General features: G+C 40.4%; 1 protein-coding gene across 6 annotated transcripts in view; it reads left to right on the plus strand.

The window, feature by feature from the left end:
* Positions 1-12,053, plus strand: part of LOC139633815 (MAP7 domain-containing protein 1-like) — a 43,077-nt gene extending 31,024 nt beyond the window's left edge. For 4 of the 6 annotated variants that reach the window (XM_071499773.1, XM_071499776.1, XM_071499774.1 and 1 more), the window contains 11 exons: positions 240-359; positions 1,601-1,752; positions 3,289-3,431; positions 4,036-4,298; positions 5,844-6,168; positions 7,547-7,727; positions 9,869-9,973; positions 10,103-10,153; positions 10,247-10,301; positions 10,413-10,685; positions 11,382-12,053. In XM_071499773.1, coding sequence (XP_071355874.1) covers positions 240-359; positions 1,601-1,752; positions 3,289-3,431; positions 4,036-4,298; positions 5,844-6,168; positions 7,547-7,727; positions 9,869-9,973; positions 10,103-10,153; positions 10,247-10,301; positions 10,413-10,685; positions 11,382-11,392 — 1,679 coding nt within the window. In that variant the 3' untranslated portion in view covers positions 11,393-12,053. The remainder of the gene's footprint in view (positions 1-239; positions 360-1,600; positions 1,753-3,288; positions 3,432-4,035; positions 4,299-5,843; positions 6,169-7,546; positions 7,728-9,868; positions 9,974-10,102; positions 10,154-10,246; positions 10,302-10,412; positions 10,686-11,381) is intronic. The other 2 variants (XM_071499775.1, XM_071499778.1) reach the window with 1 other exon arrangement.
* The last annotated feature ends 3,421 nt before the right edge of the window (positions 12,054-15,474 follow it).

A 15,474-nucleotide genomic window follows, 5' to 3' on the forward strand; every position in this document is an offset into this window, starting at 1 on the left:
GAGAGAGAAAAGAGAGGTGGTGCTGCAGTGTCATCAGCAAGGAGCGGTTCATCTCTTGCAGTGTGTTTGTGTGTGTGTGTGTGTGTGTGTGTGTGTGTGTGTGTGTGTGTGTGTGCAACAGTGTAGAGAAGTCATTTGTGTGTGTGTGACGGGTATCAACTGTGTGTTCACATGCGTGCAGTGTGTGTAGCTGTGCACTGTAACAGTAACCTGACACTGACAGCGCCCTCCTGTGTCAGCCCGCAGCCTGCGTCTGAGCCCGTGGGAGAGCCGGATCGTGGAGAGGCTCATGACGCCCACGCTGTCCTTCCTGGCCCGCAGTCGCAGCGCCGCCACCCTCCTCAACAACAGCGACTCTCGTGAGTGTGAGACCCCGACCAGATCTTTTTACTCAGCGTGCACACCTTCCTCCGTTTCTGCACACAACCCCAACTTTTTAGGGCATTTTTTTTAGGGCACTCTTGTTTTTCTCTTTCTCTCTGTTTTGATTTATTTTTTCAAATATAATCCGGTGGTGATATAGATCTAAGTTGATGCCTGACTTTGTAAATAGCACAAAACAACCTCACCACAAGGTCCATTTAGTACTGCAGCCTTTTGCTCAGTTATCCAAAATAGGAACAGACCTTGTGAGGGGATTGTTTTTGTCCACAGCAGTTATGTTCATTATCGATTAATCAGTTAATTATTTATACGATTAATCATTTAGTCTAAAAATGTCAGAAAGTGGTGAGAAATGCACAACACAGCTTCTCAGATCAAAAGGTGAAATATCTGAACGTCTTGTTTTGTAAGAATATTCCATTTATAATGAAATAAAACAATGAAAAGCAGCGAAATGTCACATTTGAGAAGCTGAAATAAATAAATAAATAAATATTTGACATTTTTACTTTATAGATAACTTGTCCCAGTCCTTATCTTGTTCCCTCTTTCTTACTCTTTCTCTCTTTTTCTCCTTACCTATCTATTTACTCATCTTTTTAAATATAATCTGGTGGTAATATTTGGTTTCATTGAAATTAAGGCTGCAACAGTTATTTTCATTATCGATTTATATCAATTATAATCAATTAATCCTGTGGAAACAGTGAAAAATGCTAATCACAGCTTCCAGATCCCGAGGTTGTTCGATCTAAACAGCAGTCCAGAAAAAAAAGTTTACATTTATATAAAACAGAGAAAAGCATCAAAATATCACATTTGTGAAGTTGTAACCAGCAAATATTTGGCTTTTTAAAAAAATAAATGATGTCAATGATTAATCGATGGTTAAAATAGTTGTTGGGTTGATTCCTGAGGGGGAATGGGGTGATTGCTGCAGTAAAGAATAAAGCTACAAAACCCACTAATGGATAACAATAAAAAGATGATTAAGCTTTTGAGTGAAATCAATAAGAGTGTATCAAAAAACAGTAAAACGAGACGCCCCCTCCTCAGTTATCATCTCTTTATCTGTCAGTTGGATTTGAGTGATTGTCTCCTAGCATGTCATGTGGCCTCGCTGCGAGGCTTTGTATCACTCTGCATGGTGTGTATGTGTGTGGGGGCCCTGACCTCGGCCCTGCCGCCGCTCTCTGCATGTTTATGTGCCACTCAGACTCTCACCACTGCTCCCGTTCAGCCTCTGCCAGCCCGCTGAACGCCTGCTCCCATCACCACCCGCACCAGAACACCGCCGAGCGCTGGAGGGTCTCCTCCGCCAGCACGCCGGACATCACCCAGCGCCAGCGCCGACGGAACTCCACACCGGTAGGCAGTGAATACCAACTGTGTACATGACGCTCCTCATATACACATACATACAAACCTACTGTGAGTTTATGCATTGCTGTAACATTTCTCCCTCTTTGGCATTTTAGCAGCACATAAAACATTTATTAGATGGTTTATAAAACTGTGTAATAATGTAGCTGTGAGCACTTTTAAGTCTAACTAATGTATATTATTTGTAAACAAATGTCGAGGTTTGAGTCCTTCAACCTAAATGAACACACAGGTAGCTTGTCCCTCTGTTAGGGCCTGCAGGAGCGTATATGCCACAGATAAACTGTTAAAAATCACTAGTCATAACTAACTAACCTTGTTATGTTGTGACAATGTGATGGTAACGGTTTGCTTAGGTTTGGGGAAAGATCATGGTTTGGGTTAAGATTCGTTAAGGTTAGAGGATCTTTGTCATCGTGTTTGCAGAAATAAACTTGTAGGTTATAGAGCGACCGTGGTCATGGTTAAAAGAAGCAATGTTAACTTTTAAACAGGAAGCAAACGAGTCCAATGTCGACCCATCCATCCACCCTGACCTACTTACTGGAGCCTGACTTCCTCCTCTTCTCCCATCATAATTACTGTGGCCATTAGAGGTCACTTGAATGTAAACATGTTGTTTTGGGGCATTAGTGGAAAAGACTGATGCTGACAACCACTAAACAATTAAACATAATAACTATGGTTCGCTTGCACAAACAGTCTATGGACAGTCTCTAGTTTCTCTCTGAAAGTGTTAAGGCTGTAATGGGATCTTCAACGTCTTCACTAAAAAACGTGCTAATGAAATTTTCCTGGTGCATCAGCCCCTTAATCTAAAATGATTAATTGAACCTGAAAATTAGATTTGAACTTTAAAGCTGCTCTAATCAGTATTTGATATAAGCAGTGGATCACAGTGACTGTGTAATGTGAAAGGTGTCACTCAGAGTGAAAAATCCACTGAGTTATCACCCGACTCTGCTGCTCCCCTGGACCATTTTATCATCTTTCAGCTCATTGTTTTGGTTTTACATAACTTTGCCGTTTCATTTACTCTCATCAGTCATTTAAAGCAACAGCAAGCAGCTGTTTACAGCTGTTTAGCAGTTAAAGAGCCACATATTCCCTTTAGGAGTTGGTGGAAACCAAAGCGGAGCTGAAAGGAGAGTGAATACTGGACTGAAACTTGTCTATAATGTTCTGCGTTGGGTGTAAATATGTAACTGTTTGCGACAGTAAAATGTTTGCTAACTTTAGACGATAATGTCAGTGTTGTACTTACAGCTTGTTGTGCAGCCCCCAAGTGGTCAAAAAAATTACTAAATGCAGATTTAAAATTTAAAATTAATTTTAAAGGACCATAATTTCCCAATTAAACAATTAAATAACATGTGCAAAGGAAATAAACTGTCATGCTAGTTTTAAAGACAGTTGTTTTTTGTTCTGTAACACTGTCAGGTGGCGATACTGACATTAAGCTGATGTATCAGCCTCAGCCTGAGGTCATAACTGCTTATGTGTATCACCTCTTCCTCCAAGGTGGATAAAAAGAAGAAAGAGAAGAAAGACAAGGAGAGGGAGAATGAAAAAGAGAAGATCGCGCTCACAAAAGAAAAAGTGCAGAAGAAGAGACAGACGACATCACCTGTCACCACGACCACAAGATCCAGGCCAGAGACGAGGTATGGTCTGGAAACACAGACGGCTTGTATAAACTGTCCAGTCATGTGGACCAATAAATCTGAAAACTGTATTTTTAATCTGAAAAATGTTGAATAAATTCTACATTCTGGACGTAATGTAGGAGAGGGGCTGAGAGAGGGAGCTCTTGTGTCCTCGTGCTTTATCCTTGGAGCAGGTTAATGTCTGACAGATGGTAAAAGGTGCTATAATCGAACTACTAAAAGAGACTCTGCTGGACACGGTTCAGTCAGCATCCTGCCAACAGCAGAGAGAGACTGATGGTGAGGAGCCTGTAGACAGAATCGACTGATGCACAGAAAAAAAAAGATGGCTCCTTGCCTCCTCTCCTCTCAGGTTACACCCCCTTCAGCCAAAGAGTTATGGTGGCTGAATGTGGAGTCACTCATATCTTCCACATGACCTAGTTATGGGCTTTATGCACTGCACTGGGAACCTCATTACCTATTCCTACACTGCTGTGAAATATCATCTCCTATGCCACCAACTCTCTGACTCTCTCTCCTTTTTCTTCTGCTCATATTTCCTGATGATTTCTTTAAAGTTTCCTGGAAAGAGCTTTAAAATCTCCTCTCTCCTCCTCAGCACCCCGAAGCCCAAAAACAGACCTCCGTCACCTGCTGCCCCCAAAAGCCGGCCCTTGTCCCCCTTGGTGCCAGCAGCAGCAGCAGCAGCAGCAGCAGCAGCCTCCAAGACCCCCATAGGCAAGAAGACACCTCCTCCTGGCACCAAGGCCCGACCCAAACGGGCCCAGACACCCGCCAGGGTACAGCCCCAGACAGTCACTGCGGTCACCGTGGAAACAGGCCACGAACCCCAGCAGCCAGACACCCCTGAGGAGAAAAAGAGTGAGTGTTGTCACTATAGAGGTGATATCCAAGCCTCAAGGTGACCTGGAGGTTTTGGCCGACATTTGTGTTGCAGTGTAAATTGAACACACACACACACACACACACACACACACACACACACATTATCGCTGCAGAGTGTGTGTGTGTCAGCAGTCAAGGATGCGATTTCAACTTTTACTGTTTCGGTTTGATTTGCTAATGAAAAATTCTGTCCAGCTGTGCAAAGTAAATTTTTTGAGAACCTTTGTTTGCCCTGGGTTTTGCCTCTCAGGCTACATACACACCGTCCTCCTGACTATCTGATTGGTGAATCCAGCTGGAGCTGGATGCAAGCTGACAGGAAGTTCTGCAGACATAAATACTGTGATCTCCTCTGCAGCGTGCAAATTAGTCATTAATCACAAATATGTTAGACATGAAAAATGCTCTTAAAATATAAGAATTAGAATTTGACCACAGGTTTTCAGGCCTGTGTCCACAAATCTAAATGTAATTTTCAGCAACACTTTACTTTAACCTCCCTTATTTATCAGTCAGTTAATGAATCAGAAACTAAAAAATAAGAGAAAAAAAAAAAAATTATATAGCACCTTTCAAACAAGTTATTCAGTATTGTAGGCGCTATATAAAAATGTAATAAATGGTTTATAACACATTACAATGCAGTTGTGAACAGATCTATTAATATTTGATAGCAGCCGTAAACTGCTATATAAACAGATAATGATGGACAATGTTGTAAAACACAGTTGTAATAATATAACATATAATATATAACATAAGTCATCATAGGAGATTCATTGTTGACACATGCGGTACATTAATGAGCATTTCAAAATGTGCTTCTTACAACATTAAACTGTGTTATAACTGATTTATTAAATGTTTACCTGCTGCTTATAGATGCTAAATGATATTAATGATACATAATGATTAATGATACTGACTTGTTGCACTACTGTTATTGTGAAAAGCACAAAGATTAGTTTAATCACTACATGTCCTTTGCTAAGTTGATATAAGTGCAAAAATATCAGTTTTAGTTTTAGTTGTTTTGTTTTTTTTAAATCCCTGAGTCTATGTGTTCACCACTTCTGACACCAAACCTCTGTCCTTTCCAGCAGTTAATGGTTTTAATGGTGTTGAATTCTCTGTTTTGGATAAATTAGCTTTACACATGATCTCTTTATTGGCTGCGGATGTGATATGGTGTCGTTTGGTTTTTGATTTCCTGTCTCTGGCTGTTTTCCATAATTGTTTCAGTGACAAGTGACACAACAGTGTTGTTGGCATTAATCTGTGTTCTTGTGTTGATTTGTGAATATATTGACTGCTGTCTGTGAGCCAAGTTGCTCCCTGGGGACATGGAAACTTGACTGTGCAGTTTACTGAAGATTGTTTACTGGTTGTTTATTTATGTCTGTGGTGATTTTTTCTTCACTTTGCTCTTAAACTATTTGTAACCCAGATGTTTACAGACATATTCTTGTGGTTTTAGGGAACAGAAGCATCACCTGTTCTTTTTTGTCATCTCGCTAACAGACTCCGGTAACGTTCCTGCCATCGTGGTGTCCTCTGCACCGGTTACACCTCCTTCCCTCAGCCCTCCGGTTGTATCAGCAGCTTCTCCTGCTGTGCCAAGCGTCGAGCCGACTGCCTCAGCTGCTTCTCCTGCAGCAGCCTCCGCCGGTAATCCTGCTCCTTCTGCTACACCCGCCTCCACCCCAGCTGCACCGGCCAGCAAGCCGTCAGCAGGCACCAACGACCCGGAGGAGGCTGCTCGAGTCCTGGCAGAGAAACGTCGACAGGCCCGGGAGCAGCGGGAGAGAGAGGAGCAGGAGCGTCTAGAGCAGGAGCAGAGGAACAGGTCAGACTCACTGTCAATATCAGAAATATCACCAATATGTATGAGCAGCACGTGTCGCAGATTGTCAACAGTGTGTGAAATTAAATATCAAAATACAGGGATTTGACAAAATAGCAAAAACACCTTACAGTATGATGTAATCCAAAACAACAGTCCTGCAATAAAAAAAACATCTTCTAAACTTGCATTATGTTGCATCACACTGTAGGTTTATTTTGTCCTTCTCTAGTTGTTACCTTACTGCAGCTATTTATTTATTTATTTATTGCTAACACTTTATCACAAGTCCTTGATTTCCTGATTATTTCTTTAAATTTTCCTGGAAAGAGCTTTAACATTTGGCAGTAATTATAGGGAAAAAAATCCATTTAAACACAAATAAATAAATAACTATTAAAATGAATGATTTTAATTTCGGTATTTACTGGAAGTTCTGTTATTGTCATTTATTATTTATGCTGCCTGTATACAAATGTAATGTTTTTAAGTTCATTTAAGTCCATAAATTTGTTAAGTTAATTATTTCTAATTGTATAGTTTCAACACTGTGTTTATTTTACTACCTCTAAATATACTTAAATAATGAGTCTGCAATTATGGCCAAATTACATAGCTCTTCCCTGTACAAAACTATAAGAAAATATTAATTATTAGGAAATTATAGATTAAAAAGAAGGAAAATAGCATTACCAATATTTTTCATAGAAACATGCCAATGGGGTTGTTTTTACTCCTTTTTTTCACAATGCAGTTTTTATTTAAAGGTCATTTAAGAGAAGAACATTTTTCAAGTTTTCATCATTATAGTGGCCTAATCCAATAAACTGGACATCAAGCCACTCTCAGGAGAGACACATAAATCAACTTACACTACTGAGCTGCAGCTGAGTCCTTTTACCTTCTGATATAACCAATAAAGGGACTCCAAATCTTAACAAAGTCACTGTACAAGTCAGATGCAGAATCTAATCTTGTCCAAATAAAAACAGGAAATCTGAGCTTCTTTTTAGAACAAGGAGGGGAGGTAAATTTAAAATCTCTTAAAACAACCACTTAAGCTATAAAACGTTAAGCCTGCTGGGTCTCAAATGGCAGTTTTAGGACCAGAACAACCCAAAATAGCAAGTAGACAGTCTGAGTCAACTTGTTTCCCAATAATTATACTAAGTAAATGAAATTATTCCTCTGAACATGTTTCAACTTCCCATTTTTTAAATTAGATATTACTTTTTGGCATGCTGTGCCTTTACTTGCTTACAACTGACAGTATAGAAATGGGATTTTATGGTTACATGGTATGCACTTGAACCACCTCTTGTTCAAGAAAGACAAAGTTATAAAAGACAATTTTATATTAAATGTATTTACATCTTTTCAGGGTCCTGCGGGAGGAGGCGATGGCCCGGGAGGCCGAGGAGAGGAAGCGCAGAGAGGAGGAGGCTCGATTCATGGCCGAGCAGCAGCGTCTGAGGGACGAAGCCCAGCGAGCTCAAGAGGAGAAGGAGGCGCAGGAGAGAGCAAAAGCCGAGCAGGAGGAGAACGAGAGGCTGCAGAAACAGGTCCAAAAACATCTTACAAACACAACGTTGCTCTGAAACTTTATTGTCCATGTCCACTCAAAATAATCTCTTCTTAAAAATAATAATGTATACATGTACTAGCAAATATAACATACATACTTTAACCTAACTTAATCCACCTGTACTACATTGTTTAAAATTTGCATTAGCTGTTGTAAAATCTCAGTAATATCAGAATAGTCGGTAACAACATAAACAATTTACCAAATACAAATATGTGCTTCAAAGGCTCTTGCAACAGTCTCAGCTTTCGGTCATATCCCATAATCTTCCTCAGCAGATGCACAGTATTTTTAAGCAAACGTGGACAAGAAGGCCTTCAGGAAGTGCTCAGAAAAAATGAAAGTGTGAACATCTACAATCCTGGGCATTTCAATATTTTCAATTTTAAAAATTTTCTCTGCATCCATTTTCAAATTGTTTAATTTCTGATGTCTGATTATTTTGACAAAGCCGTGTCATTTGGTCCAGAAAAACCTGCTGACCTGCATGATTTCAATGAAACTCCTTGAACACACTGCTGATAATCTGAACTGGGAATCAAACCCTCAACCCTGTGGTGAACTCACTCTGCTATCAGTGAGACAGATCATCACTCCTTGTTAACTGTAAATACTCTGGTCACTGAAAACCCTTTCATTTACATTAACCAACATGAATCCCTGTGATCCCCACATGCAGTAAGCCCATTTACCATCTGGGCAGATTACAAGCCTCCCAGAGGGGGGGGGGGGTACTTCACTGTACGTGAGCCCAAACATCAGGCCCCTGGTCTGACTCCCTCAGCCCCTGAATGTGTGGCATCGCATCTGGGCAGATTAGAGGGGGAGAGTATGTGCTGCTGTCACGGACGATGTGTGTCATGTGTGAGCCCTAATAGTGACAGAGCCCCTTGTCTGCCCGGGCAGATGCCAGCTGGTGACCTCCATAATGGTGATGAGCAGAGGCTGTGGAGAGCTATTGTGATCTGGGAGATAGTGACGGGCCTGTGTTGCCTCTGTCTCGCACACTCAGCTCTGCAGAGGGCTGATAGATGAGCAGCGTCAGTGTACGCCACGCCTGAAGCTCTCAGCTATGCTCGACTCGCCTTTAACCCTCAATCAGACCATTGTTCTACCCCGACAGAAAAACTCGCTCGAGACTGGAATGGCCTCATGTTTTTTCCCTGGTGGCAAAAGAAATCTGGCCCATGCTTGGGCCAAATGCATGTTTTCTTCTGGACCTGTACATGCCAGGTTCCTGAATCTGGCCCATATACAGCATGGTACTCAGACGCTGCTTCCACATCTGGACCAATTCCAGCACACACACAGAAAACCTTGCAGCTGTCTGACAATACCAGAGGATGAAAGCCGGAATTGGCCCAGATGTAGAAGTATATGGGCCAGACTCGGGCTGAGGAACCATTCCTGTGTTTGGCCAGAAGTTTAATTTTCCTATCTGGGTTATGTCTCACTCTTGGAAACAACCTGACTGATTAATCTAAAGTCAGTGCACTGTGCACAGGCTGATTTAAGCACACAACAAAATGTTTGTTTTCATGACGATTTAAGTCATCCGTTTAGTTGGTGCGGGGTCTAAATACCCAGTGAAGCATGTAATAGAGTTACTCATATAATATCAACCTTAGCCTGAGGGCTGCAGAGCAGACCGAGCATGTGCTGCCCCCTGGTGCTTCGTATGATATTTTAAATTACAGCACATTTACAATCAAGGATGTAAATGGCTGCATTTACATAGCTGATTTATAGCTCTTTACATTTAGCTTCTCATTCGCACATTCATACACACACATTACACATCAAGCTACCATGCAAAGGCAGTTTGGGGTTTTCTCTTGTCCAAAGACGCTTTGACAGGTGGACAGGAGAAACTGCAGGTTCAACTGCTTTTTATTTCCCCTTTGTAGAAAGCAACACAACAGCATCTGAGGTATCACCTGATGTGCAACAGAACATTTCCACAAACGTTTCCATTAAAAATGTTGTTGCTGCATGTAGTTCATGGATGGAGAATCATTGCCTGAAATTAAAACTTCTACCACTGTGTAATGAGTTTTAATCTGGGAGTGTTTTTTTTTGTTTTGCTCCATATTTTATGTCTTTGTTTTCTTTTTTCAGAGGGAGGAGGCTGAGGCCAAAGCCCGCGAGGAGGCCGAGCGTCAGCGCATCGAGAGGGAGAAACACTTCCAGAAAGAAGAGCAGGAGCGACTGGAGAGGAAGAGGGTGAGAACCAAAAGAGAAAAACAACATCTTTAGAGAGTCACACATGTCACGCTCGAGTTCATCCGCTGCTTCCTCCACATGAAAAACATCGGCAGCTAACTCACTGCTCTCTCTGTCTGTTCTGCACAGCGCCTTGAGGAGATCATGAAGAGGACTCGGAAGAGTGACGCAGGAGATAAGGTCAGTGTGATTCATTTTAAACAGGCGTGAAGAAACTACACTTCCTCCTGTCTTATGAAATAACAGAAGTCTTTTTGTTCTTTATAACCGCAGAAGGATGTCAAGGCCTCTCCACAGGTCAACGGCAAGGACACAGAGCTCAATAAAGGTAACTGTCAGATTTTGCCATAATGTGCTTTTGCCTCAGGAGTGAAGTGCTGCTGTTTTAAAGCAGTCAAGATTTTATAATCTCACTGATGTATCACTTATCTCTCTGCAGCTCCCGGGAACATGCAGAGTCCCGGTGCAGCAGTTCTCAGCCCGTCACAAGGCGTTTCTGCTCCTGTTGTGAACGGCGTCCAGCCCACCGCTCACCAAAATGGCGTCTCAGCCAACGGAGAGGCAGCGGACTTCGAGGAGATCATCCAGCTGAACAACGGCAGTAACCCTGGTCAGCAACAGAGCGGGCTGGTCAGCGAGCCCATCCTGGCGTTCGAGGGGGGGGAGCCCTTCCTGATGAAAACAGGCCCCATGAAGCCTCAGCATGTGGCAGGTACAGTAAAGAGACAACAGATAAGACAGTGAGGAAACAGTGTGATGCAGCTGAACTAATCCCTACAGATAATTAGAATATATCAGACTTATTTAAAGTGAATTCAGTGTTTCAGGCCAAAACCCTCACATCTGATCTGACAATTACAATCCTACATCAGTAAAGTAATATCTCCGTATGACCCTTAATCATCATTTCATTTCCGCTAGCTTGAACATTAGTCGTCGGCAGTTTAGGCAAAAATAAATTTCATTTGCCAATTAGTTTTATTTTATAGGAGTTTTAAAGGTTTGATCAGGTCAAAGTTTTCCGTAGGTTTGTATTATTGTGAAAATCTCAAACACTAACGCAACATAAACTAGATATGTGCTAAATTCTGTATCTAAAAAGAAATAAGGATTTTAAAAAATGTCTTTCTTATGTGTAGATGTAACAAAATTAAGTGCATTTCAGTCTTATTTACAGAGCTTATGTGTTGTAAATAAAAAAATATTGTAAAAAATAAATTTGAATTTAGAATTTAATCAACTAGTTGTTTCAGCTCTGCTTCTCTGTCGTAACATAAAACAAAATATATGATAATTTATTTCTGAGAGATGGAAATAAAAACCTGATTCCAGATTTAACATAGTTATTAGTTATGAAACACAACGTTTGTCCCTCAGCTCACCTGTGTTATTCACTCCCTGTCTGCAGAGGTCCTGTGAGTCGCCACACATCCATGGAGACGCGCCTTATGTCTCTGCTTGAGCTATGAGATTCATGCCACACCACAGCGGCTTATGAAAATAGTGTGCCAAACAAACAGTGAACTGCGCTGAATTCACATCTACAGTATCTGCCGCAGAGGACAAAGACGAGGAGATAAATACTGCCTGGAAAAAGAAAATACTCATCTGACATATATATATATATATATATATATATATATATATATATATATATATATACAGTATATATATAAAAATAAATGCAACAACAAGTATTCTCTGTCTTCACCGCGTGTTATGGTGCAGCATTTGTCAAGTTTTATTGAAATGTCACATGCAGATTTTATGGTGCACCTTAAAGATGACTGACTGTGTAACAGATTTTAGAAAATACAGCGTAAGACCCTGGAAATACATAATATTTGACAATGGCTGTTATTATTACTGTCGTTATGATATTGTTATTGTTATCTTAAGTTGAACAATGTGTGTGTGTGTGTGTGTGTGTTTGTTGTTTTCCTGTCTTGAATTAATGAGTTATTTAACATGGGGAGCATTGTAAGGACTGGCCACAGACAGTGTATGTAAATGTATAATGAGCCTGGCTGCCTAGGCCTCCTGTTACAGGGGATCTGTGAAATAAAGCTTTATGAAAGGGGCCGGCCTCTGTGCATTCATTTATGTTAAGACATTAGACACCTTCAGTACCTACAGTGGAAACACTGAAACAACAAACACTGAAGTCATATTAAAAGTCTGATATTTTGCAAATATCAGTACACCAATGAAGCGATTTTTACATAATGTAGATTTTTTTAGATTAAATTAAATAAATACCTCAACCAGCAGCAACATGAAATAGTGTTTATGCATTAATGCATAACAACTATATAATAAACTAATATATATATTCACTAATATAATAAGTAGAAAATATTATAGGACTGACAAGAGCCATTTTTCTTTTTACATTTAAGAGTGATGCTCACAAATTAATGCATAAATAATTACTATCTAATAATAAAATGGCTCTGAAATGGGTCATTCTACATTCGTTTTGGGACCTTAAGCATATTTTCATGTTGATACATTTGTACTAAAGTAAATTCTGAATTCAGCACTTGTACTTGTAACAGAGTATTTCTGCACTATGTTATCCAGCTTTTTCGCAAGTAAAAGTTTTCAATACTTGTTCCCCCACTGAGTTTAACCATACACTGTATATATAATATTATGAACAGACTATGAGTTTCAGAGTTTGCAGCAGTTTTGACGTTATGTTCACACTCAGATCCAGCAGGTGGCAGCAATGCTTTGAAACATCTGGAACTGAGACACATGAGAACATCCAATCTACGGTTTCTCCCCCCAGTCGGTCAGTGTCACTGTTTGGTCAGAATTGGATTATGGTGCTGTGCTTTACTCTTTTTCTGCACATACAAACACAACTTCACTACTCTTGTGGGCCACATAGGTTATGACTCAGAGAAAAAAGTTCAGAAATACACAGTTCATTAATGTATTTTTTAGGTATTTGTATGGAGCCAGAGAGCACTGGAGACCATGTCTGCATATACTGGACAAAGGTAGGGACATCTAAGGACACTCTGGCCAATAAATGAAATCACTGTAATACTACATCTTATGTTCAAGTTAACATCAGGGGCAAACTAGACAGGAAACTAGATTACTCACCTAATCTTGTCTCCAGAGGTGATGTGAATGTAATGCAAATGTACATCTTGCACAAAGCCTCTAGTAGACATGTGGGACGGGCTGTTGATCAAAAATGAGACTCAATTAAAAACAATGAGAAACCTCTTGCTTACAAAAAGTGAAAATGTGTATTAAATAGTTGATTTTAGTCAATATTGTATGTAGGAACAGGAACTATTCAAGTTATAGTGTGGTTTCTAGGATTGTTTTGTCTGTTTATTAGACTACAAGAGATTCAGAGTACCTAGTCTGCTGGATTTGAATCCTAGATTTGGAAACAACTATTCTTTCTTTTTTAGATAAGTTGTTTGGCATTTTTGCCTTCATTTGACAGACAACAAGAAACATGTTCAAGTAAATGTCTCTGGAAACTGGATTTTATATATATATAATGGTGAAAATGATCAGACTGTAACAGGTTCCCTCTGTTTTCAGGAGCAGCCTGTGTTTGTTTGGCTGTGGCTTTGGGTTGCACAGAGATGAGAAGTGATCTCAGACAGTTCTGTGGTGTAGTCCAGCCAGAGGATCAAAGCTGTTTGCATGGGATTTTCTGTCCACTTGCTATGATGCACTCTAGCAATCAAATGTTAGAAGCCTTGTGGTCACTCATGTTTCCCCCCAGCTCTAGGTAACTTTGCCCACAAACAAAACCCTCATTGCTACAGGAGCCAATCAGTGTGAGCCACGGTGCATCTGTCACAGGGTTGTGAGCATATCAAATGTCTAACAGAATACACTGGACCTTGTTTCACTGTGGCCACACTGCCATTTGGCACAGAGATGTGACTCTGGATATGTTATTTGTATATATTTGCTTTGGTTTGGATGGTGAGTTTATAATAAGAAAGCTTACTCACCATGCAAAGCAGCACTGCATAGAAAGAGACTCTCTGCCACAGTCCACATTATGAATAATGAGGCCAGATTCACTTCCCTGTCTGAGTAGAGGTACACCACCAGAAATTTAGAGTTATAGTCTGTTCTTTTGTGTAGTGTTACAGTTGGATTTTGGCTCCACCTGAACATTGGGTCTTTCAGGTATTTACATCTTTGTAATGGTGCAACATCCTGAAGGTGATCTTGCCAAGTTCAGTATTTATTCATGGGGTATCAAGAACTCAGTCTTAGGATCTGGTCTGATGAACAGTGGTTTTAAATTTGAGAAGATATATTAGATGCTAAAGCTCCTTTAAGATTGTGCATCTTCAATGGCGTTTGATTCCTGGAGGTTATATATGGCAGAAAGATGTAAGATGAAGTTCTTGAGAATACAAGACATTTTGTCTTTTGACAGTCAATAGCAATTTATGGTCCTGCAGAAAGGTCGGGATAACTATAAAGGCAGATTCTAATCTAAACATGGGTTGAGTTGGAGAAGAGCCATGTGCATAAAAGACTGTGTCATCGGCATAAAAATTGATATTATGGGTCTGTATTGTAATTAAAAATATTGTTAAATGATAAAGGACTGAGCGCAGAACCTTGTGGTACTCCCTTACTTGTTAGCAATGCTAGTGCTGTGGCTTTAGGCAGTGTTGGTCAGCCCACTTCTTCAGGTCGAGCTTAAAATATCTCAATAACTACAGGATGAAATTTTGTGAAGACATTCATGGTCCCCAGATGATAAATCCTTATTACTGTAGCGATCCTCAGAATTACACCATGGGGCTTAGTGTTTATGATTTTGAGAGAAATTTCTCAACAACTATTGGATCAATTTCCATGAAATTTGGAACATATGTTCATGTCCCCCAGTGGATGAACTCCAGTAATTTTTGTGATCCCTCAACTTATCCTCAAGCACCATTTTAGAACCAGTATTACCGGTAATTTACAACCAAACACTTGCCAAACAAATAACATTTCCCCCAGCATCTGTAGCCTACTTTGTGTTTCATGTTCCATGTTCCTGAACAGTTGGGCTGTTTGCATAACCACTTTATTACATTGTGTGATATGAAAAGTATCATGGCTTGACCAGGTCCAACAATGTGAAGTCACGTATACCCAGGTCTTTTCCTTCTTTTCAGGCTGCTATCTCGGGCCCCACATTGATCCACTGGTTCATTGCCCAATCAATGTGGGGCCAGAGACCGACTGAACAAATGAGCCTCAGTATCTCTTTAAATGGGCACCAGATGACTATGAAGAACGCCGCTAGCTGCTCAAATTTGCACAGAACTTCAGCCAAAAACAACAGGAATCAAGATGCAAATTTCAAAATGTGTCATGATTCACCCTGCCCACCTTTCACATGACAAATAAAATGAGATCACTGTCATGTGTGAATGACATTGAACATTGGAGCCTTTCATCTGTCAACTCATACTGTCTGTCAGCCACATACATCTGCAGTTTTCTCT

The sequence above is a fragment of the Trachinotus anak genome, unplaced genomic scaffold (assembly GCF_046630095.1).
Source record: "Trachinotus anak isolate AG129_WGS33_773 ecotype Australia unplaced genomic scaffold, CSIRO_AGI_Tana_v1 ptg000016l, whole genome shotgun sequence".
In the NCBI taxonomy this organism is placed as follows: domain Eukaryota; kingdom Metazoa; phylum Chordata; class Actinopteri; order Carangiformes; family Carangidae; genus Trachinotus; species Trachinotus anak.